The 21,104-nt window shown below is 51.5% G+C and overlaps 8 protein-coding genes across 8 annotated transcripts; 3 read left to right on the top strand and 5 right to left on the bottom strand.

Annotated features, from left to right (window-relative positions):
* Positions 1 to 136: 136 nt before the first annotated feature.
* COCSADRAFT_131996 (uncharacterized protein) lies at positions 137 to 5,544 on the top strand. The gene is made up of 5 exons (XM_007696823.1): positions 137 to 740; positions 801 to 3,343; positions 3,389 to 4,024; positions 4,071 to 4,566; positions 4,617 to 5,544. Exons 1-5 carry the CDS (start codon positions 362 to 364, stop codon positions 5,396 to 5,398), a joined length of 4,836 nt encoding a protein of 1,611 aa, XP_007695013.1. The 5' UTR covers positions 137 to 361; the 3' UTR covers positions 5,399 to 5,544.
* Positions 5,545 to 5,744: 200 nt separating this feature from the next.
* Positions 5,745 to 6,779, bottom strand: COCSADRAFT_155937 (uncharacterized protein; the record flags this gene model as incomplete). The annotated part of the gene is made up of 4 exons (XM_007696822.1): positions 5,745 to 5,801; positions 5,858 to 6,116; positions 6,183 to 6,624; positions 6,683 to 6,779. The coding sequence occupies 4 exons, from the start codon at positions 6,777 to 6,779 to the stop codon at positions 5,745 to 5,747; spliced, it is 855 nt and encodes a 284-aa protein (XP_007695012.1).
* A 119-nt stretch (positions 6,780 to 6,898) lies between these two features.
* Positions 6,899 to 7,878, bottom strand: COCSADRAFT_195547 (uncharacterized protein). Its single transcript, XM_007696821.1, has 2 exons — positions 7,747 to 7,878; positions 6,899 to 7,673 (listed from the first exon to the last, which is right to left on the bottom strand). The coding sequence occupies exons 1-2, from the start codon at positions 7,834 to 7,836 to the stop codon at positions 7,392 to 7,394; spliced, it is 372 nt and encodes a 123-aa protein (XP_007695011.1). The 5' UTR covers positions 7,837 to 7,878; the 3' UTR covers positions 6,899 to 7,391.
* A 265-nt stretch (positions 7,879 to 8,143) lies between these two features.
* On the bottom strand, positions 8,144 to 10,144 carry COCSADRAFT_32455 (uncharacterized protein). Its single transcript, XM_007696108.1, has 6 exons — positions 9,737 to 10,144; positions 9,627 to 9,668; positions 9,472 to 9,577; positions 8,891 to 9,424; positions 8,768 to 8,840; positions 8,144 to 8,715 (listed from the first exon to the last, which is right to left on the bottom strand). The coding sequence occupies exons 1-6, from the start codon at positions 9,896 to 9,898 to the stop codon at positions 8,643 to 8,645; spliced, it is 990 nt and encodes a 329-aa protein (XP_007694298.1). The 5' UTR covers positions 9,899 to 10,144; the 3' UTR covers positions 8,144 to 8,642.
* Positions 10,145 to 10,362: 218 nt separating this feature from the next.
* On the top strand, positions 10,363 to 12,779 carry COCSADRAFT_155935 (uncharacterized protein; the record flags this gene model as incomplete). Its single annotated transcript, XM_007696820.1, has 2 exons — positions 10,363 to 10,455; positions 10,503 to 12,779. The coding sequence occupies 2 exons, from the start codon at positions 10,363 to 10,365 to the stop codon at positions 12,777 to 12,779; spliced, it is 2,370 nt and encodes a 789-aa protein (XP_007695010.1).
* Positions 12,780 to 13,209: 430 nt separating this feature from the next.
* On the bottom strand, positions 13,210 to 14,726 carry COCSADRAFT_213859 (uncharacterized protein). The gene is made up of 3 exons (XM_007696819.1): positions 14,360 to 14,726; positions 14,163 to 14,309; positions 13,210 to 14,103 (listed from the first exon to the last, which is right to left on the bottom strand). Exons 1-3 carry the CDS (start codon positions 14,475 to 14,477, stop codon positions 13,319 to 13,321), a joined length of 1,050 nt encoding a protein of 349 aa, XP_007695009.1. The 5' UTR covers positions 14,478 to 14,726; the 3' UTR covers positions 13,210 to 13,318.
* A 1,157-nt stretch (positions 14,727 to 15,883) lies between these two features.
* COCSADRAFT_341832 (uncharacterized protein) lies at positions 15,884 to 18,306 on the top strand (the record flags this gene model as incomplete). The annotated part of the gene is made up of 2 exons (XM_007696818.1): positions 15,884 to 16,641; positions 16,692 to 18,306. 2 exons carry the CDS (start codon positions 15,884 to 15,886, stop codon positions 18,205 to 18,207), a joined length of 2,274 nt encoding a protein of 757 aa, XP_007695008.1. The 3' UTR covers positions 18,208 to 18,306.
* A 99-nt stretch (positions 18,307 to 18,405) lies between these two features.
* On the bottom strand, positions 18,406 to 20,839 carry COCSADRAFT_166747 (uncharacterized protein; the record flags this gene model as incomplete). Its single annotated transcript, XM_007696817.1, has 2 exons — positions 18,406 to 20,753; positions 20,803 to 20,839. 2 exons carry the CDS (start codon positions 20,837 to 20,839, stop codon positions 18,406 to 18,408), a joined length of 2,385 nt encoding a protein of 794 aa, XP_007695007.1.
* Between the last annotated feature and the right edge of the window lie 265 nt (positions 20,840 to 21,104).

Here is a 21,104-nt window from a genome sequence, read left to right as displayed (position 1 = left end):
TGCTTGGCCCTACGTAGGATGTTTGATTAGGAACCCTGGCACGATCAGCGTTGCGTCTCAGCACCTCCGAAACTCCGCTGCGTACTAGAGCTAATCCGCCAGATCACCAAAGAGATCATTTGCTAGTTGCCTAGTACTTACGGACACATTGTCAGTAGACGACTCCTAATTGCACTCGAGAGACTTGGAATACGTCTATCTTTTTTCAGGCAACAGCAAAGAGTTGGAAGAATGCGTGTCATCTTTCCAATCGACTGAACGTAGCATATAGTTGTCCATGTGCCCGCCAGTATAACGACACCGTGTCGCGCGCAATACTTTCCCCACCACTTACGCAACTACACACCAGCTTTCCGGCACCATGTCGAGCAACGACGGCGACGACAATGGCGCGTCAACCCTCCAAGAGACGGTCGCAAGCCTGGACCCCCGCCCCATTACCGTCGCAGTCAACCCAGTAGCTCTCGTCGTGACAGAATGTATCACCGTCACGTCGGCGATGCGAAAGCATGCCCGCTGGGCGCATTCGTCAGTCGCGGCTATATTGGGGAGCTCCTCGAACAAGGCTCCAACCGTACAGCGGCGCGATCGAACAGGACAGGGCATTGTGAGCGCAGGAGAGCAAGAGGAGGCTGTTCCGAGCAGATGGGGATTGCGGGGGAAGAAGGGCAAAAGCATGCAAGACAACCCCCTCATGTCTGCATTTGCGCGCCTAAGGAATGATCTCAAGGGCTGTAAAAGTAGGAAAAATCATTCGCAATGGGTTCTATTCTAGAGCTGTGCTAATGCTACTACATCAGATATCCGGACATTCGATACGCCTTCTATGCTTCACCCCTTCCTACAAGTTATCCGTTCGTCTTCCACCTCTGCGCCCATTACCTCACTCGCCTTGATTGCCATTACCAAGTTTCTGTCGTATGGTATCATTGGTCACGATTCTCCACGCCTACCAGAAGCTATGCAGCAGCTTTCTTCTGCCATTACACACTGCCGTTTCGAAGCCACGGACTCTGCAGCGGACGAAATCGTCTTGCTTCGCATCCTCAGGCTGATGGAAGTTATGATATCGGGCCGTGGGGGAGAGGTACTCGGCGACGAGAGCGTATGCGAGATGATGGAAACGGGCTTGAGCATGTGCTGTCAGGCACGACTCTCCGAGGTGCTGCGACGATCCGCCGAGGTGGCCATGGTTTCCATGTGTCAGGTTATATTCAGGAGATTGAAGACCCTCGAGGTTGAGTCGCCAGATGAACTGCAAGCCATGGACGAAGTGCTCGAAGGCAAAGACGAGCAGGACGGTCTACGGATGGACCCAACAGCAGATGGTGGAGGCGATGCTGCACAGCACAAGGTTGAAGCACTACAGCTTTCGAGCGACCCCGATAAGGGTCAAGAAGATAACGAGAGTACCGCAAATCCAGCGAGTAGTACTCTGGATCTCCCTGCGACAGCTGCAGACGGGGAGCCCAAGTCTGCTGTCGAGATCAAGCCATACTCATTGCCGTCTATAAGAGAACTGTTTCGAGTACTGGTCGATCTACTAGACCCGCACGACCGACAGCATACCGATACCATGCGTGTCATGGCGTTGCGCATTGTAGATGTCGCACTCGAAGTTGCTGGACCTTCAATCGCAAGTCATCCTAGTCTTGCAAACTTGGCCAAGGATACCCTGTGTCGGCACATTTTCCAACTGGTCAGGTCGGACAACATGGCGATTCTGAACGAGTCGTTGAGAGTCGCTGGCACCTTGTTGGCAACATGTAGGAATGTGCTCAAGCTGCAACAAGAGCTTTACCTCTCTTACCTAGTGGCTTGCCTCTTTCCAAGGGTGGAGATACCAGTAGAGCCCGGTATTGAACCTTCATTATACGAAGGTGTCCCACAGGCGCCGAGTCTCATAAAGCAACCGCCTCAACAAAACAGCTCCAGTGGCCGTTCGACCCCAGTACCTGTTAAAGATCGACAAAAGCTGGGTTTGGAGGGAGGCGTCCGAAAACCCGATGCCCGAGAAGCCATGGTAGAGAACCTGGGTGGCTTAGTTCGAATATCGTCATACATGGCAGAGCTGTTTGTTAACTATGACTGCGAGATTGACCGTGGTGATGTCTGTATGGACATTGTGGGACTTCTCTCGCGGAACGCCTTCCCAGACTCCGCAACCTGGAGTACTGTCAATGTACCTCCTCTCTGCTTGGATGCCCTCCTCGGCTTTGTGCAATCCATGGCCGATCGTTTGGACGATGAACCAGTAACGGAAGGTTGCCCCAGTGTCAAATCACTTCGTGAGCAACGAGCACGCAAAGCTGTCATCATTAAGGGTGCAACCAAATTCAACGAGAAGCCCAAAGCTGGCATCGCGTACCTAGCGTCACAAGGCGTTATATCCGACCCTGATGATCCCAAATGCATCGCTGAATTTGTCAAAGGCACAACAAGAGTTGATAAGAAAATTCTCGGAGAGTTTATCTCGAAAAAAGGAAATGAAGCGATACTTAGCGCCTTTATCGACTTGTTCGACTTCACTGGGCAGCGCATTGATGAAGCGCTCCGCCAACTTCTACATGCTTTCCGTCTTCCTGGAGAATCTGCACTGATTGAGAGAATTCTCACAGAGTTCTCGGAAAAGTACTTCAAAATGGCAAAGCCTGAAGGCATTGTCAACGGCGATGCTATCTACATTCTCACATACGCAGTCATCATGTTGAATACCGACCAGCACAATCCCAACATGAAGCAAAAGCGAATGCAACTGGAAGACTTCAGGAGAAATGTACGGGGTGTCAACGACGGAAAGGACTTTGACGCAGAGTTCTTGGAGAAAATCTACGAGTCTATCAAGAACCGTGAAATCATCCTGCCTGAGGAGCATAGCGACCGAAACGCCTACGAGCATGCGTGGAAAGAGCTACTTGTCAAGTGCCAGTCAACATCAGATATTGTCATATGTGAAACCAACATTTTCGATGCAGACATGTTTGCTGCTACTTGGAAACCCATTGTTGCAACACTGGCATATGTCTTCATGTCCGCTACAGACGACGCTGTTTTCTCACGCGTTGTGCAAGGCTTCGACCAATGCGCTCAGATTGCAGCGAAATACGGGCTTACTGATGCTTTGGACCGCATCATCTCGTGCCTTTCGTACATAAGCACATTGGCGCCTGATGTGCCCCCGAGCACTTCATTGAACACTGAGGTTCAGGCCGACAAGAAGAGCGTCATGGTCAGCGAGACTGCTGTCCGTTTTGGTCGCGATGCCCGAGCGCAACTAGCAACCGTCGTGCTGTTCCAGGTCATCAAAGGCAATGAAGCATCGATAAGAGGAGGATGGGAACATGTAAGTCTCATGTTTGTGCAATCAGGATGTCGCTAACATCGATAGCTTATTCGCATCATGGTCAACCTCTTCGTCAACTCGCTGATACCACCCTACTTCCTTTCCTTCCAGAAAACCCTCGCCTTAGCACCGATACCCCTCCAGAACCCAGCCCAAGTCATTGACCGTGCTGAGCGTCCCGCCGATACTGGAATATTCTCAGCCTTGACATCTTATGTTTCCAGCTTCGCTAATGATGAGCCGCCAGAGCCATCGGACCAGGAGATAGAGTACACACTTTGCACTGTAGACACTGTGAAGGAGTGCCATTTCGAAGATATCCTTGCAAACATTAGTCAGCTACCCATAGATTCTCTCAGGTCGCTACTTGATTCATTACTTCGGCACCTACCCGAAGATGGGTCGCCAACCGTCATTGTGGTGAAGCCTGAAATTCCAGGTGCAAGTCCACGAACACCTGGTCCTCGGCAGAAAGGCAAGGGTCCCCTCTATGACCCCAGCTTGGTCTTTGTTCTTGAGCTGGCCACTGTGTTGGCCCTACGTGACGAAGAGACTGTCAAAGACCTTGCAAAAGATGTGATCGATGCGCTGGCGTCAGTCATTCGAGATGCTACTAAGCATCATTATGTGGTAGTCGCCCGGTCATCATACTACCTCCTGAGCCTGCTCAAGGCTAGCAATGTGAGTATCGATATGCAAAATATTTTGAGTCTTCTAATATGATTAGGACTACGATTTCATTCGGGCGCCAGTTCTTATGCACACTTTCTCGAGCTTCAACGATTCACTGCTGCAGGAGTGTGCACAACCGATCCTCAAGGGCTTGAGCGATTGCTGCAAGGGACCCAATGCACTCCGCAGTGAGCTTGCAGGCTCACCAGACTTCTGGACCATTCTGAACAGGTTAGCTAATGTGCCTGATGCTGCTGGAGATGTCTTTTTACTTGTGGAGGACCTAGCTACATCGCCACAGCCAGGCATTACTGCAGACAACTACGAAGCTGCAATTGCGCTTCTCAATGAATTTGCAACCGCTGCTCAAGTGGGCGCACGGGAGGAGCAGCTGTATGACCAAGCAGTGCGGCGCAACAAGGGACAGAAGCCCAAAAAGCCGGAGAACAGTGAGATTGTCATACGAGGCAGTACTGCTATGAGCATCGTCTTCCAGTTGTCCAGCCGAGTACCGAACTTCATCGAACAGTCTCATCTCGAGACTACCAAAGGTAAATTGATTGATCTAAATTTACACACATGGATGTTAATGACCTCGCAGCATGGACAGCATACTGGTCTCCTATTTTGAAGACGCTCGCGCATCAATGTCTGAACCCTTGTCGTTCCATCCGTCAACAAGCTTTTGTCTCACTCCAGCGCACTCTCCTATCTGCTGATCTTGCCTCTTCTGACCACAAGGAATGGACCTCCATCTTCAGCGAGGTGCTCATCCCACTCATCACTCAACTCCTCAAACCAGAAGTGTACCAATCCGATCCTCTCGGTATGAGCGAAACGCGTGTCCGCGCAGCCACCCTCCTCAGCAAAGTTTTCCTGCACTACCTAGTCCTTCTGGACGGCCTAGGCGAGAAAGGAGAAAAAGGTCTGTTCGAAGAACTTTGGATTACCATTGTCAGCATCATGGACCGCCTAGGCAACAGCGGCCAAGGCGACATGGAAGAAGCCGTAGCCGAGAACCTCAAGAACATGCTCCTTGTCCTGAGCAGCGGAGGCTACCTTGCTCCACCCGACGAAAACCCAGACCGCGAGGAACTCTGGCATGAGACGTGGAAACGCATCAATCGCTTCCAGCCAAACTTCTTCGCTGAGCTGTTCCCCGAAGAGGCGGGCAAGCCGGCGCGCCCGAGGCCAAGTAAGGATGAAAGGGCTGCGGCGAAGAGCCCTGTGCCGCCGACCGAGAAACGGGAGGTAGATATTGCAATTAGGACGAAGGATGGTGGGGAGAAGAATGGGGCTAGTGAGGAGACTGACGAGGATGATGAGGACGATGAAGAGGAAGAGGCCGAGCAGAAGAAGAAGGCTGAGGAGAAAGATGATTAGACATTTTTTCTTTCTCGAATAGTTGGTTCTGGGGTGTTGCTAGAGTAGACGATTTCATGTTACGAGTTGTGTAGTACTAGACGACTTGTTGTTGCTGGAGAGTATGTAATTGATACACACGGCATATCTATACTCTCTCCATACCGTTCCTCTTTCTCTTTTCATGACTTCTTAGTTCTTCGATGTCTATCTATCAAGAAATTGACACCCCTATTTTACTGATGTAGACTACATTATTTCACAGATTAAAATACATCACGCGAAGAAATGCTCGATGTTGTCCAATATTTTATTTCTCGCACAAATATATACGTATACTGAAAATTTCTCTCAACCCCCAGCTTGCCTACAAGCTTACTCGCTTCTGCATTCCATGTTTGATATCCCCTGTTCTACCTTGGTCCTTTCAGATGCTTAGTTCATGCGGCTAGGAAAACCCCTTTTGGCGGGATGAACTACAATTGTAGCTGGGGCTGCTACTGCGGGAGTCTCAGCTGCGGGCGCTTCTGCTGCTGGTGTCTCTGCTGCAGGAGTCTCTGCTGCGGGAGCCTCAGCAGGTGGTGCTTCGGCAGCAGGTGCCTCTGCTGGTGGTGCTTCAGCGGCGGGTGGTGCTTCAGCGGCGGGTGGTGCCTCAGCGGCGGGTGGTGCCTCAGCGGCGGGTGGTGCCTCAGCAGGAGGTGGACCACCAGCGCCCTCTTCAGGGGGAGCAGGTACAAAACTGTACAAAAAAACAAATCAGTTTCAGCTCAGAAAAAGACCATATGGCGGAGAGTTTTCAACTTACGCAGCAGCCTCCAAAGCCAACTTGCCCGGCGTTCCACCCACAACATTCGTACCATCAACACTAGCACTGCTCTGCTGGCTCTTCTTCGTATATTCGGCCAACTGCGTCGCATTCGCCGGGTTAATCATCATAACCTGACCGAGCTGGCAATGCGGGCCTGTTGCACAGTACAAGAACATGGGCTCAGTGCTCGTAATGGGCATGTTGAAAGTGCCGACTTCGGTCTGACCGTCTTCAAAGGGAATGTGGCCGCTGTGGATGCCGCCATCCATGGGCGTGCATGCGGTGTCGGCGGTAGACTGCGTGACGGTGTGGTTGCCGTTTGAGAATTGGAATTGCACAACGTCGCCTACGGCGGCAGTGATGGAATTGGGAACAAACGTGTCTTGGGGACCTCCAACAACGACGGGAATTATCTGGCTGGCACGGCGAAGGGGGTTTCCTGGTGGAGTGTTAGGAAACGTGAATCTCAATTGCAATATGAAAGCATAAGAACGTACTCTTGATAGCGGGCAGTTTGCCAGCCGTCCTGAACGATGCGCCAGGAAGCGCGGCCGCTGTGGCAGCAAAGACGAGAGACAAGACAAAACCCTTCATCTTGTATTGAATACTCAAATAAAACGTTGATGCTTTACAAATATGTGTATCGAGGGTATCAAAATCGGACCGCAAAAAAACCGTTCAACGGCTAGTTCTCAAATCAGGCAAGAGAGGTAGTAAAAAAGTAAGGTATTATATAACGACCGTTTCTACGACTAGCGCAGGTCAAAAAAGAAAGAAAAGAGTGATGTGAAGAGAAAAATATGTGAAGAAGACTGGCAACAAAGAGACAACAAAAACGAGGCTCACAAGAATATCTGCCTGATATATGTACATACACCAACCTCCACTTTCCTTCCCCCTCTTCACCCGTTTCTTTTCGTCCACATCCGCCTGAATCAACCGCGCAACCTCTCGTTCCCACACACGAATCTCCATCCTCACCTCCTGCCAAACCCGCATCTCAAACACGCAAAGAAAAAAAGTGGCCTGAGGGTATCCCTCCAAGTTGAGCCTAACCACCCAATGAGACTCACTAGTGTGGGTACCCAAGCCGCCGCAATTGTTGCACCTACTCCTAAACGAAGTTCGCCAAGTTCAAGGACAGGAATTATTAATTGTTTTTTTGGCCTTTCTTTCGTTTGCCTCGTAGGGTATATCGGAATGCCCTCACGGCATATGTTGGCCCGTTTGAGGATAAGTGGGGGCCAAGCGGGTGGCTTGCACGTTTGGAAACCGTAACTGCATTACCAGGCGCGGCGACAAGGGCTTGGAAGGGTCCCACCAAGACCGCAAAACAGGCTGGTTCGGCCGAGAGAGGTTCTGTTGGGAAATATTTATCTGAACATGTTTCCAGGTACGAGCAGTATTGAATCGAAAAGGATGCGCTGACTCGCGCTGATGGATAGTAGATTTGAGTGAGACTGCTTCAATAGTACATCCGAGGAAGAACTTGTAGCATTGGTTAACTTGGGAGTACAGATCGTAGATGCCATAATTCCCATTTGTAAGCAAAAAGACGTACCGTGTTGGCGCATACATTTACGTGATAATAATTGTGGATTGCATTGCCGTGCTGTCCCAGACCAGACCTGAGTTTGCGCTCAGGAGGCATCTACAAGCGAACGTTTTGGGTCAGCACGTGCATCCGTTACCATGGCCAAACACGACGAAGCCGGCTTGGCTTAGGATGCATGACTGTGTGGGGCCGAAAAAAGAAGGGCGTTGTTGACGGCAAGGGCGATGTCAAGTGAGACAGCGTATACTTCAGACGACAGCTGTAAGTTGATTACGGTATTTCCAGGCGAACTTTAGCATCTTGCGTCATCTAGTCCGCCGGGTCGGTTATCTCACATGTCAGCACTTGGTCTATGCATGACACTCGTCCCCATTGTTCGCCGGCTGTATTCCACGATTACAATTGCGCTGGATCGTCGGTACGTTTGCTCATACGGGTTAAAATCGGCCCTTCTGGTTCACTTCTTAGTACACAGCTTCTGCTCTTAAAGGCTAATATTGCCGTTGTATACAGAGGATAGAGTTGAACAATCACGAAGCATCGACAAAAAAGGACCAACTGAAGCTGGCAAGGCAGAATAACAAAGACAACGACGCTCAAATGCAATTGACAGATGTAGGAAGCGCAATCAGGTTTCATTATTGGTTAGCTCTGCACCGATAAGGGCACAACTAAAGGTATTGTACGGCGGGCACTCCAGGCGACTCGAGCGTGGCTGCTTCAGCTTCCCCGTAGACACCGCATAGTCCTATCGCAGACGGGACATGGTGATGTCATGCACTTGCATCGGAGCCAGGGACAGCCTTTGTCAACAGAAACGCAGTCGTACACAGTGTATTTGGGGATCATGTCCAAGTGCGACCGTCTTCAGATTTGCAAGCACGAGCCCCAGATGGGTTCGTTTAGAGGAAGTAGTCCGGAGTCCTTCGTGATACCATGGGCTCGCCCGCTCGTGGGCAAGGATCGAACTGCAAGCTAGAGTAGGAGTTAGAGAATTGTGGTATATGGCGAACCGACAGACACTTACAAGGTGTATTTCAGGTGCTCGTCAATCTCCATGATTGCGGCCTGGTTACCGCATCTGTAACAGTAGTTTGGTGCTGTCATATGTAAGCCGTTGAAGTCATCAAATTGGAACAGAGCGTCATACCTGAGAATATAGTCACAACGTTCCTATCTTGCGACCAGTTGTATCCCTCCATGACAAGCTGATGAGCACGTGCCACGAGCGTCAGGCCGTTGTTGTGATTGAATGCCTCCGAGATGTCCTGTCCAAAAGTGTATCCGGCACCACGAGGTGATATTCCCCAACCGCACCTGTCGTCTGGGTCGGACCAAAGCAAATCGCACATTGGGCCCTCGTGAGGCACCTCTTGTATACGGTCAAGCGCCCTGATGTTGTCGAGCGTGTCGATACTGGGTGAGAGACCGCCGTGGAGACAGAAGATCTGGTTGTCGATCAAGGCGGTAAGGGGCAGGTAGTCAAACAAGTCTGTAAAGTATTTCCAAACATTGGCGTTGCCGTACTTGCGGAGGCACTCGTCGTAGAAGCCGTATACTTGGGTAATTTGACGAGATTCGTGGTTACCACGGAGGATGGTGATACGCTGAGGGTATCGAATCTTGAGTGCAACCAAGAGAGTCACAGTCTCAACGGAAAAGTAGCCACGGTCGACGTAGTCGCCTGGGGAAATCAGCATACAGCCAATGCGTGTGAGGCAGTGGACTCACCCATGAAGAGATAGTTCGTGTCTGGGTTGGGACCACCAATCTTGAAAAGTTCCATCAGGTCATGGAACTGGCCATGTATGTCACCGCATACTGTGACGGGGCATTTCTGTGCAATGGTGAGTATATAGGGGGTGGCAGCAGAGAATGGCACCTACCACTGGCTGCACGTTCGACTCATCCTGGAGTACTTCGCGGGCCTGTGGTACAACCGATGTCAGAAGACGCAACCTTTTGCAATTTTTCAGCGCGAGCGAGCAGCGCATACCTTGTCGCATAGTCTCTGCACGTCGCTCTCTGCCAGCTGCTTGCAGCTCATAAGGCTCTCAATCCAGCCATCGAGGGTGGGAATTGTGGTCGGCTCAGACGTGGGGGCAGACGACAGCTGCATGGGCTCGGGCATCTTGACGTCTTCCATGTTGGTATCCATGATTGCGGGGCGACGGGTTTGGTGTAGGTGGGGTGGTCGGGTGTTGTGGTGTAGAGCTGTCGAGGGGTTCTTCCCTTTCAAACTCGACCAATGACGTGCGGCAGATGCGAGTACGAGTGATAGGGCGTGTGGACTGGTAGGGTGTGGGAAGGGGAGTCTAAGGGGTTTGTGGGGTGTGCAGGCAAATATCAGGCGTGGCAGCAGGGTTTGAACACAGGAATACAGGGTGAATCAACTCTACGCACGCACTCCATCCACGCAAGGCGGGCGGCGCTGGAACATGGTTTCTCCAGGCCCCGATTGATTCGACAGCATGTCACGTGAATGTTACTAGCGCGAACTATAGTTCGCGCTACTGCCGGCCAGCTCTGCCCAGCATCCGCGACCTCGTCCTTTCTCCACTCTACCACCCCAGTGTCACCGTTGCACATCGTCGCCTCCCAACGCGATCGGCAACAGCGACAATGTCCAACAAGCGCTCATACGGCGCTTTCCTCTCCAGCACCCCTACAGACGCGCCGCACTCCGCTCATGGCTTCAACCCTTCCCAGCCGCATGTAAGTCGTCATTGCAGCTGTGCACAATGCGTGATTCACAGTAATAGCAGGCGCAACAGGCAGTGACCCCCTCGACTTCCTCATTTTGCATGCCGGGCGCTTGGCCCGAAGAACTTTCGATCGCCGAAGAAGTCGCGCCCGAACCTGCGCCAATCTCTGTCCTCACAATCATCGGGAAACTCGTAGCATCAGTGAATGTCGCAAACCTGCTTAATTTACCAAGGCGCATCGCAAACCGATTTCTGCACCAACAAAAAATCAAGGCAATCTCCGTCATCAGCTCTTCTGGCTCCAACAAGAGACGCTTCGTCGCTGCCGGGTATAGAGACGATGAAGCCAAAACACCATCACCTTCAGTACGCGTGCGCGTGCATCAGGCGCGTCGCCAGAACGAACGTCAAAAGTACCCATCTCTCGCACAGCCAGAATTCCGGAACTATACAGCCAGTACCGAAGAAAATCGCGAACCGGCCGCACCCATTCAGTCCACGTTACAAACGCGAGACGCGCACATTAGCTCAGGCTTTGAGGCACACCCATTTAGCCACAAACCTGAACCCGAACCCGAACTCAATGATGAAGAAGATGGCGACATCAGCATAGATTTCTCTTTTGATGACATACTCACGTCAACTCCACCTCGCAATGCGCAAACAGGCTCGCCCGTGCATGTGGCGTGGAATAGTCCGCAAACTCGTTTGCCCGCTAGCCGCATCTTCCCTGTTCGGCCTACGCAGCCCGTATTGTCATCCTCGTCATCACGCGGCCCTCCACAGTTGCAATCGTCAACCCGCCAGGTCTCCCAGAAACCAGCCCCATCCCTCTTCAAGAGACATGTGGAAACAGTTCAGAACCCACAACGCACCGGACCCCGCGCAACCAAACTTCCCTCTATCACACCTCTGCGCCGTCAACTAGTCAAGATACAGTTTGGCGCAGAACACAGACGTCTTCAAGCCACTCGACAAACGGAACCTTCAACAATAAGATCCGCGGATCAAGGTTTTGCCGAGTCCGAACCAACTAAAATCACCCCCACCCCGGCTGTTGATCAGGACCTCTCTTATTTGCCGGATGCATCGTCATCACCGCAGCAAGTGGAGGCCCAATCTAAAATCAACGCATCGCCTAACCAACCCAACACCCAACCCGCTAGTCCCGAATTCGAGTACACTAACGACCTATCATTTCTTGTTGACGCACCACCTAGACCATCCGTACGATGGGCAAAGCATGCAAGGACAAAATCTTTCTATTGTGACGAAAAGGTCAGCGATATGCTTGATTCTACGCTAGAGATTATCAACTCCAGTCCCGTACGTGGAGTCTGGCACAACTTCCAGTGCAATCAACAGGCCACATCTGATACGGCCCCATCTTCACCTCAGTCTTTAGCGACCGACAGTCCCAAGGCTGCAGCAATTGATCCTCATGCCAATGATGGTGGTTTCCATGGCGTCCCTCTGGACACTTTTGACACTTCTGATGACTCGCTTGAAGAATCAGCACTATCCCTGGAGCTTGTCCAAGATCTCCACAACGATTTTAAGACCAAGCTCGCGTTGGCGCCACCACCACCTCCTCCATCCAAACCACTGATCACGCCCTTATCTCCAGAAGAAATGAAGACCCTGTACACTGCGGCAGCAAATACCAGCAATGGACTCAAGGCCGACAAGTGGGTCATCGATCAGAAGCTCTACGCCCGGGATTTTGCGACACTGTTGCCTCAGCTTTTCAATGGCGATCCTAGGGCTTGGTTGAATGACAACATCGTCAACGAGTATCTTTCGATTCTGGTAGCCGCCAAGAAGAAGGAGGCGGGGTTCGAACACAAGCGCGGTGGACCAGCTCCTCCTGTCCATGCATTCTCATCGTTTTGGTACAGCACTGCGGATACATCGCGTTGGTCCAACCGGTTCCAGCTCAAAGGCAAGCAGTATTTGGATGCACAGCTTATTCTCTATCCCATCTGCGACCGGGGACATTGGCGTTTACTGGCTGTTTATCCTCAGAAACGGTCCATCGAATACCTCGACTCGATGAGCCTCAGCGGCCAGAAGTACATTGATAAGCTCGATGAATATCTGCAGAAAGAGCTTGGTGATTTGTACATTGCCGAGGAATGGTCCAAGGGCACGGCTCAGCGCAGCAGTCAGCAACTGAACGGCAGTGACTGTGGCGTCTTCACTCTTCTAAACGCCCTGACGCTCCTACGCGGTGACGATACAAAGCTCGTGCTCGCCACCAACGGCATGGACGACGCACGCAAGCGCATTGCTGCAACTCTGCTCGCCGGACGTCCCACAACGGAGCTGGACTAAAGACGATGACACGGTTTGGTCGGACAGAGACGAATTTCATTTTTCACATTGCATAGCGTTGCATGGTTTGGGAGCAAAGTAGGAAAAGTTTTTCTTGCTTTAAGCATGGCGCATAACGACGGTTGTTTCGGTCGTTTTTTCACGGGAAGGCGACACGGAACGAATTGATACCCACCCACACATACACACGATACCCACGGCCGACAGAGGCTTCCTCCGATTTTTTCTCTCATACGCGGCCCCTCTTCTTTCTCTTCTTGAATATCCGATGGACAACGGGGTAGACTCCATTGAAAATTGCGAATGAAGGGGTCCAACCATTCATGTAGTATAGAACTTTTTGCATGCCTTTTTTTACTTCTTCTTGTACAAATGATTAGGACAGAGGATTGGAGAGATTACATAGTTGAGTAAAACCCAACCACTCAGTATAGCGATTGACATGGAAATGGAAGCATTGCTCGAACGGCTAAATTATATTCATTAAAGGCATATATACACATGGCATCACTCGTGTGCAGTTGATTACATACTATATTTTACGCAGCAACCTTGACAGTAAGCTTACCAAAGTGCTTCTGGTCCCACATGTACTGGTATGCCTCCTTGAGATCCTTGAGCTCAAACACCTTCTCATCGACGATAGGGTGAATGTCATTCGCCTCAATGGCGCGGCACATATCCTCCATTTGCAGTCGTGAGCCGACAAGGATACCGCGGACGGTGCAAATGTTGTTCAAGCATTCGAGGAACGTAGGCTGGTTCTTTTCGAAGCCACCAATGAAGCCAATGATAGTGATGATGCCGTCAATGGCAACGGCCTTGAGCGACTGTGCCATTGTGGTTGGGCCACCAACTTCGACTACGTGCTGGACACCCGCACCACCAGGAGTAAGCTTTGCAGCTTCCTCGCCCCAGTTTGGCGTCTCCTTGTAGTTGATGACGTGGTCTGCGCCGTACTTCTTGAGGAGTTCGGCCTTGCTGGCGGAACTGGTGGTAGCAATGACTTTTGCGCCGGCTGCCTTTGCGAATTGCAGGGCGAAGATGCTGACGCCGCCGGTGCCTTGGGTGAGGACTGTTTCGCCGGGCTTGAGGGCGCGCGACTCGATGCCGTAGAGGGCATTCCAGGCTGTGAGAGCTGCGCAGGATAGGGTCGAGGCTTCGAGCATGTTGAGGTTGGAGGGGGCCTTGACGAGGCCTGCCTCGTCGAAGACGCCGTGCTCCCGCAGAGTGCCGTCTATGGCGCCACCGAGACCGGTACCGAGGGATTGTGCGTCGAGAGAGCCGGCGATGTGGCCCTGGTTGAAGAGAGTGACTACCTTGTCTATGCAAATGTTAGTATCTTGGTCTAAGCGACGCGGCTTCGGCATAATCTGTACATACCTCCAGGCTGGAAGCGTGTGACGTGCTTGCCAACAGCTTCTACGGTACCAGCGCCATCTGAGCCAGGAATAACGTTGTCTCTCATGGGGAAGGGGTATTTGCCCTTGGGGATGACGAGATCACGGTAGTTGAGAGACGCAGCATGGACTATTGCATGGTTAGCATTATTACAAAGTCCAATTGCTCATAATACGTACTCTTGACGAGGACATCTTTGTCGCCAATCTCAGGTACCTTGGCCTGCTCGTTAAACTTGAGAGACTCGAAGCCGTCCTTTCCTTGGACAGTCCATGCCTTGGTGGTTGATGGTGCCATGTTGATTGTCGATAAAAGATTATTTAGCAAATGTGCAGACTATGATTAAACAGTAAAAACTTTTGCCGTATGTGAGCTATACTAGGGCTTTTGAGGGATACCAGCAGCTTGATGCCGTTCTCCGCCATGCCGGTCTCTCGTCTTATATATGTACAAGGCTTGCCATATGGAAGTGGGGTCCTCGAAGGTCCGATAGTGACGCAACAACAGGATGGCTGCTAACTCGATCTAACGTCACAACTGGGAGAACCTTGTAGAGTGCGGGTATCATGGGTGGTTAGCGTAGGAAATAAGTGGCGAGTTGGCCGATCAAGAATCTTCACGACCCGAATTGGTTGCTTTGGCCGTGTTGTAAGTACTAAGGCTTGGAAACTGCCGGACCCAGCGAGTAAGGAGAAAATCGAAGACATCAGGGCCAGGCCGGTATCAAGGCGGAGATGACTCGGACATGTGAATTACTTGTACGTATCCGGTAATGGAACGGTGAGGGAGATACTCGATGTGCATTTGTAAGCTCCCCGGGTTTACGGCGGGTGGGTCTGATGAAGACGGACGCGATGCTTTCGCGTGGTGTCGTGCGCTGCCCGTGCTCCGCACCACTTTCGATTGTCTTCCATACCCACACACACACACGGTAAGCATACACTGTCCAACCTCGCCGCGTGTCAGTATCCGCCAGTCCGTTGGCTACCTATCCCGGGCGTAGAGTAGCAGTAGTACACTACCCGGTCAGGGGACAGACATCGGGTAAAGAAGGCAGCCTCTCGTGGACCCAGAGTCGCTTATCAAACAGTTCACTCTCAGTGTTGCCCTCCAGACACACACAATCTCTGCTGAAGCGTCTCATTCTGTCATGTTTGATGATCTTGGTGGAGAACAAATTGTCCCGTCGTGGCGCTTGGCTGTGAAAACAAGCATCATGGCAACGAAAATACGCGTCGACGAGCATGCAGCGAACAATAACCATGGCTCAAACGAGTGTAGCACAGTTGCATGCTAAATATGAGAAGACTGCCTTTCAGCTCCCTGAAGACATCCAGCCTTCAGCCACTCGGGCGCAGTGATGATTATTAGTGTGTGATCGCCTACCAATGACCGAGCATTGGCCCGTCATCCGTTACGCCCCGACCTTTGTCCACTGGGAGCACCACAGCCAGACAACGCCGCGCATAAAGAGGCAGCACTCGTCTTCGCGCACAGCGTCGACTGTCATGGAATTTTCTTCCCAAGGTTTCACAAAAATCAAAATCGGCCCTTACGCATTCGCCGCCCCTTCAGCTCAAGAATGCTGTGCGAGCGCATCATAATGCATGTGCAAATTGTCGCTCGATACTCTAGCTTCGTCACATAGCTTATGATACAAGCCCCGCCCGCCATAGCCCAAGGTCCCGAGGAACCACGTTACCATGACCTCTCTAGAACCCTCGTCCAGCGATTCGTCACGCGATGTATCACCACAGACCCGGCCCGAGCCCTACGACCCCATCCATGCAGATAACGACCCCATCGAGCTTGCCCACCTATCCAGACCATCCCTCGACGATAGCGACACGTATGGCTCCCGTGGGCGCTCCCCACCCCACGACTCGGATGAAGGCATGCGAAAAGGGCTACATCCCCGGTCAATATTCGGGTTTACACAGAGCAATGATCAGTATGCACCCGTTCATGAGCGAAATTCTAGCTTGGGGCCATCTTTACAGTCAAAGAGAGAGTCGGCATATACAATGAATCGCGTGTTATACAACAGTACATCGAGAGATGCCGATACCCAGGCTATACTTGACCGGAGATCAGGCGAACTAGCCCAATGGCACATATACTGGATCACTCCTGCGCTGATAATATTGCTTTTTCTGGCTGGTTTTGCTGCTGCAGTGGGCCACCATTTGTTCTATTCATATCTTGACGGAAAGCCGGCTACAGCTCAATTGAAGATGGTCAGGTATGGCACAGCACTAGCCTTCTTTGTCAAGAGTACGCTCGCGGGGTGCGTCATCATGTGCAATCGTCAACGCATCTGGTATACGTTTCGGCGGAAAGCCATGACAATCAAGGGCATCGATGGCCTGTTTTCGGCAACAGAGGATCCCACGCAGTTTTTCATGAACTGGGAAATGACCCGCAACGGTAAGCTTGCAACATTGATGGCAGCTTGCACGTGGTAAGTCAAGTGGTCATTAAGAAGCTGGCCTTGCTGACCTGTACGAAAAGGTTGATACCTCTGGCCTCTGTTCTTTCTCCAGCGTCACTTACCTCTCAGCTTAGTACCTTGCATGAGAACGGAACGTGTTCGGTGGCGAACCTCAACTTTGCCCAGGAGGCAGATTACGATTTTCGAGACCAAAAGTCTTTTTACAAGAAATCTCTGAGCTTTCTCAATACAACAGATATCAAAGCTCAGCAGCCAGGTTGGTTTGATTACTATGACCAGCCTTCCAAAACCGCTCGGCGCCTGGCCTTTAGTAGCGTCTACATGCAGAAGCCGCAGTCCCGCGAGAACGCGGCCATGTCGTTTTGCGGCGAAGGCTGGAACTGCACGTACTCGATCAATTTCTTGGGTCCAGGATATAAATGCGACGATCTCAATGATGCCGATAAAGCCAAAGCACCCTTCTCAATGGACATACTTGCGCCGAAAGGAAACGTTACCTACTATGCAGACGTAGATCAAGGCGATTATCATTACCAGGATCCGAAAGTTAAAGGTGATATGTTGGGTGTCATCCAGAGTGAACCCAATCTCTGGATAGGCTACGCAATCAACACCTACCAGCCATACGCGCCCGATTCGCCCTTTTACGAGACATGGAAAACCGTCCACGAACCAAGAATGTTTAAGTGCGTCATGCACTATACCAACTACACTTTTGAAATGGACTATAGCCCCCGACAAAACGCCACACGCAAGCAGCGCGACTTCCTCGCCCCAGTCGTCGACACGACCGTTCAATGGGATGACAAGCAAAACGACTGGACCGCCTCTCCCGCACAAAACTTCATCCGGCCCAACGACGATGTAGGAAAATACAAAGTAGCAAGTACCTACCACACGCTGGGCATGCTCCTCCGCCGCTTCCTCCGCGGCAAAATCGAAAAAAACAACGTCCTAATCACCTACACTGATCTCTCTGAAACCCGCCTCGCAAACAGCAGCACATCGTACCCGCTTGTCGACCTCAAAACCGAAATGCAGGACCTATTTGAAGACATGATCATCACCCTGCTCAGCGACCCCAACCTCGTCGCTGCCGAAACCCAAAACGCGCCCTGCGAGAAATCCCGCACAATGATGGTGTACGTGTACTACATGCAATCCCTCTGGATCGGCTACGCAATCGTCATCGCTATCACCTTTGCCTTCGTACTTGTCGGCGCGTGGTCCTTGTACAAAAACGGTGTCGTATCAGATGTCCTCTTTTCGCGTATCATGGTTACCACGCGAAACCCCACGCTAGATCATCTGAGTGTAGGCGCATGTCTGGGCGGTGACCCGTTTCCCAAGGATTTGACAAAGACGAAGCTGCGGTTTGGCGTGTTGCTTGAGGATGATCCGAGGGAGGGGCCGCTGGGCAAGGTGGAGCATTGTTGTTTTGGGACGGTAGGGGAGACGAAGGAGATTGTCAAGGGGGGCACGTATGCGGGGTTGAAGGAGTGTAGGGGGGAGGATGAGGGCGAGGAGAGGTCGAGTGTGGATGAGAAGGAGCCGTTACTTTTTGAGCGGGCATGACGGTATGGGTTTTTATGAGTGGCGTGTTATGATATCCGTATGGTTTAGATTTCCAGTATATTTTTTCCCTTAAGATATGTGAGTTTTGGTTTTCATGATACCTTAGGGCTACTCTTCGATAGACAAAAAGATACCAGGTGTTTTGTTTTTATTCTACACTTTTAAATACGATTCTCTCTCCCACCTTACCTATCCAACCTAAAACTCCAAAGCCGCCTTCTTCGTCTGTACCTCTAGCCCTTCACTCTTCTCCACCTCCGCCTTCGGCCCCTTACCCTTCCTGTACACCCTCGCATCCCTAGGATCAAATCCACCATTGCCCCAAAGTGCCCACTCAGGCGTCTCATCACCAATATAGTCTTCAGGCCTCCACCCCACGACTTTGCCGTCCTCCACACGCGTTCCCTGAACCTTCCCCTCATTCAAATCAAAGAAGCGCTCAAAATCAATCCGAGTAGCCCACCGCCCATCCCTCATAAAGCGCGTGCGGTCAGCCAAAAGGACACAGCACGAATGCGCATGTTCAGCCCCAATACCATATTGTAGCCCCCGACTAGTCAATTCCTTTTCTAGCTCCGTGACAAATTCCGCAACTTCCTCGTAAAACGGCACGTTCTGCATGGTGAGTCCTGCGGAGCCAGCGGCAGACGTACCGCAGTACGTTACACCTTTTACCTCTACAAATCCAGGCAGCGCGCGCTCGACGAGGTCAGCATAGCCGCGTACTTCCTCGGCCATGTTGAAACCTTTTACGAGCGTGAGACGGAAAACAGTGCGTTGTTCGAAGCGGCGGTTGCGTAGGATATCGAGACAAGCGCAGAAGCGTTCCCAGAAGTCGCGGTGGAGAGGGCGATCGATCTTGCGGAGACTATCTTTGTTGGAGGCGTCGATGGAGACATAGAGTTGGGTTACGGGGATGAGTGAGGCGAGTTGGGCTGGGTGCTGTGCGTTGCAGACTAGGAATGTGGAGATGCGGTTTTTGTGCATGATGTCGAGGAGTTGGTTGATGTGTGGGTAGAAGATGGGCTCGCCGACGAGACTTAGAGCGCAGTGCCGGATTCGCATTGCTTCGCTGAAGCGTTCGGCTCGTACGCCGGGGACGCCCTTCATCATTTTGATCTTCTTGTAGTGCGCTGCTGTGATGCCATCGAAAATCATCTCGGGGGCGTCTGTGACCCAGCGCCAGGTGGTGCCGACGGGGTTTGTGCCATGTCGCCAGCAGAAGACACATTTGTTAGAACAGGAAAGAGATGGGGTTGCTTCCATACATAGGTGCGAGGCAATGCCATAGAAGGAGTACTTGTAGCAAGATCCCCGACCGCGTAGGGCAGACTTGGTCCATCGGCAGATTTTGACACCGGAATGCGAGCCGATGATACTGTATCCTTGCTTTGTGAGAGCAGCATGAGTGGGAGAAGTAGTTGGAACCATCTCCTTTGGAGCAGTGGCGGATTTAGGTTTAGGCGCAGATTTCTTATAGCTTGTGAAGTCAATAGGTATCGGCGATGACGAAGAGTTGACCATGGAGCCCAAGTCTTCGACGTCGTCAACTCGTGAAGATTGACCGTTTCCGTCCTCAGCGTCATCCACATCTTCCTCGTCACTCTCAGCAGGGTCACCACTACCTGGCACACCCTCACCAAGTCCTCGGCCTTCGGCAAGCTCGACCAGCGCGTCTTGAACTCCAACTCTCCATTCTTCCAATCGCTTTTCTGCATCACCTTTAACATCACCCATGCCAAGTGGATATGCTCGCTTTCTGCCAGTCAACCTGGCCATCCACTTATCAACCTCCCTAGCCTGACTACAGAAGCCTTCCTCTTCTGTCGGCCAACCCTCCTTGTCTCCAAAGCCAAAAACGGAGTATCCAAGCAGCCCACTCAATGGTGCTGTATCGATACGGAAATCATTGTGTGTTTCTTGAAGACTCTCGATAAATATATCCAGAACAGTATCGATGTTGTACGTGGGTATGAGGATGGTGTAGAAGTACTTGACATTGGCATCGGCTTTTGGTGGGGTTACAAAATAGTCATCGTGTTCAATGTACGAAATGTCGTGGATCTGAGGCTCGAGGAAAGAAGAAGCTTGATCGCAGCCAGTCGTCCACTCTGTGATTGTCTTTGCGAATTGTGCAGCATAGCGCTCGGTTGTACCAGAAAGCGACTGGAAGAAGACCAGGGGCTGTATCTTATCCGTTTTGTGATCGAAGGTTAGGGTTGGCGCCACACTCTTCTTTGGTATTTTCCTGCCTTTGACCATCTTGGGTCCCTTCTTTGCTTTTGTGGCCGCAGCCACAGCGCCTGTGTCATCCTCGGCATGGTTATCAACATTGAGGTCTGGAGAACTGAGGATCGTGGTATATTCTGGGAGCCATTCAGGCTTGAGCTCAACTTTTTGCTTTTCGATGGGCGACTGAGGTACGGGTGATGTTGGCAGCTTTTCCCTTCGATCGCGTGAGTAAATAATGAGGCGCGCAATTGTCGCTACTACGAGCGCTGAGAGCAAAATAAGGAGCCGATGATCGTGCCAGATGAGGAGTACCTCTATATCAAAGTCAGGAGTGGATGTCAGTGTCGAATTCAAATCACTCACCAGCTGGCAGCTGTCCCAATAAGTCATGCAAAGCCATGGCGCTGTTGTGGTGTGGCGCATAGGACGACATGCATTGTCACGAACTTTTGGCAAACCGCTCGCGTGGGGTCGATTAGCGGGGTCAAACTGCACTCGCCTTATTGGTGGATCGCATCTGCAGGAACCACAGGCCGCGGCATGATTTTTTATCTCGATACCTTGTACCTGGTCTGTGATCTCAATACTACACAAGCAGAATGCATAACAGGTAGTGTCGCAGATGGTACTGTTACCTTTGAACGCTCAGCGCATATTCACAACTA

Source organism: Bipolaris sorokiniana (genome assembly GCF_000338995.1).
Source record: "Bipolaris sorokiniana ND90Pr unplaced genomic scaffold COCSAscaffold_1, whole genome shotgun sequence".
In the NCBI taxonomy this organism is placed as follows: domain Eukaryota; kingdom Fungi; phylum Ascomycota; class Dothideomycetes; order Pleosporales; family Pleosporaceae; genus Bipolaris; species Bipolaris sorokiniana.
This window is presented reverse-complemented; position numbering and strand designations above follow the sequence as displayed.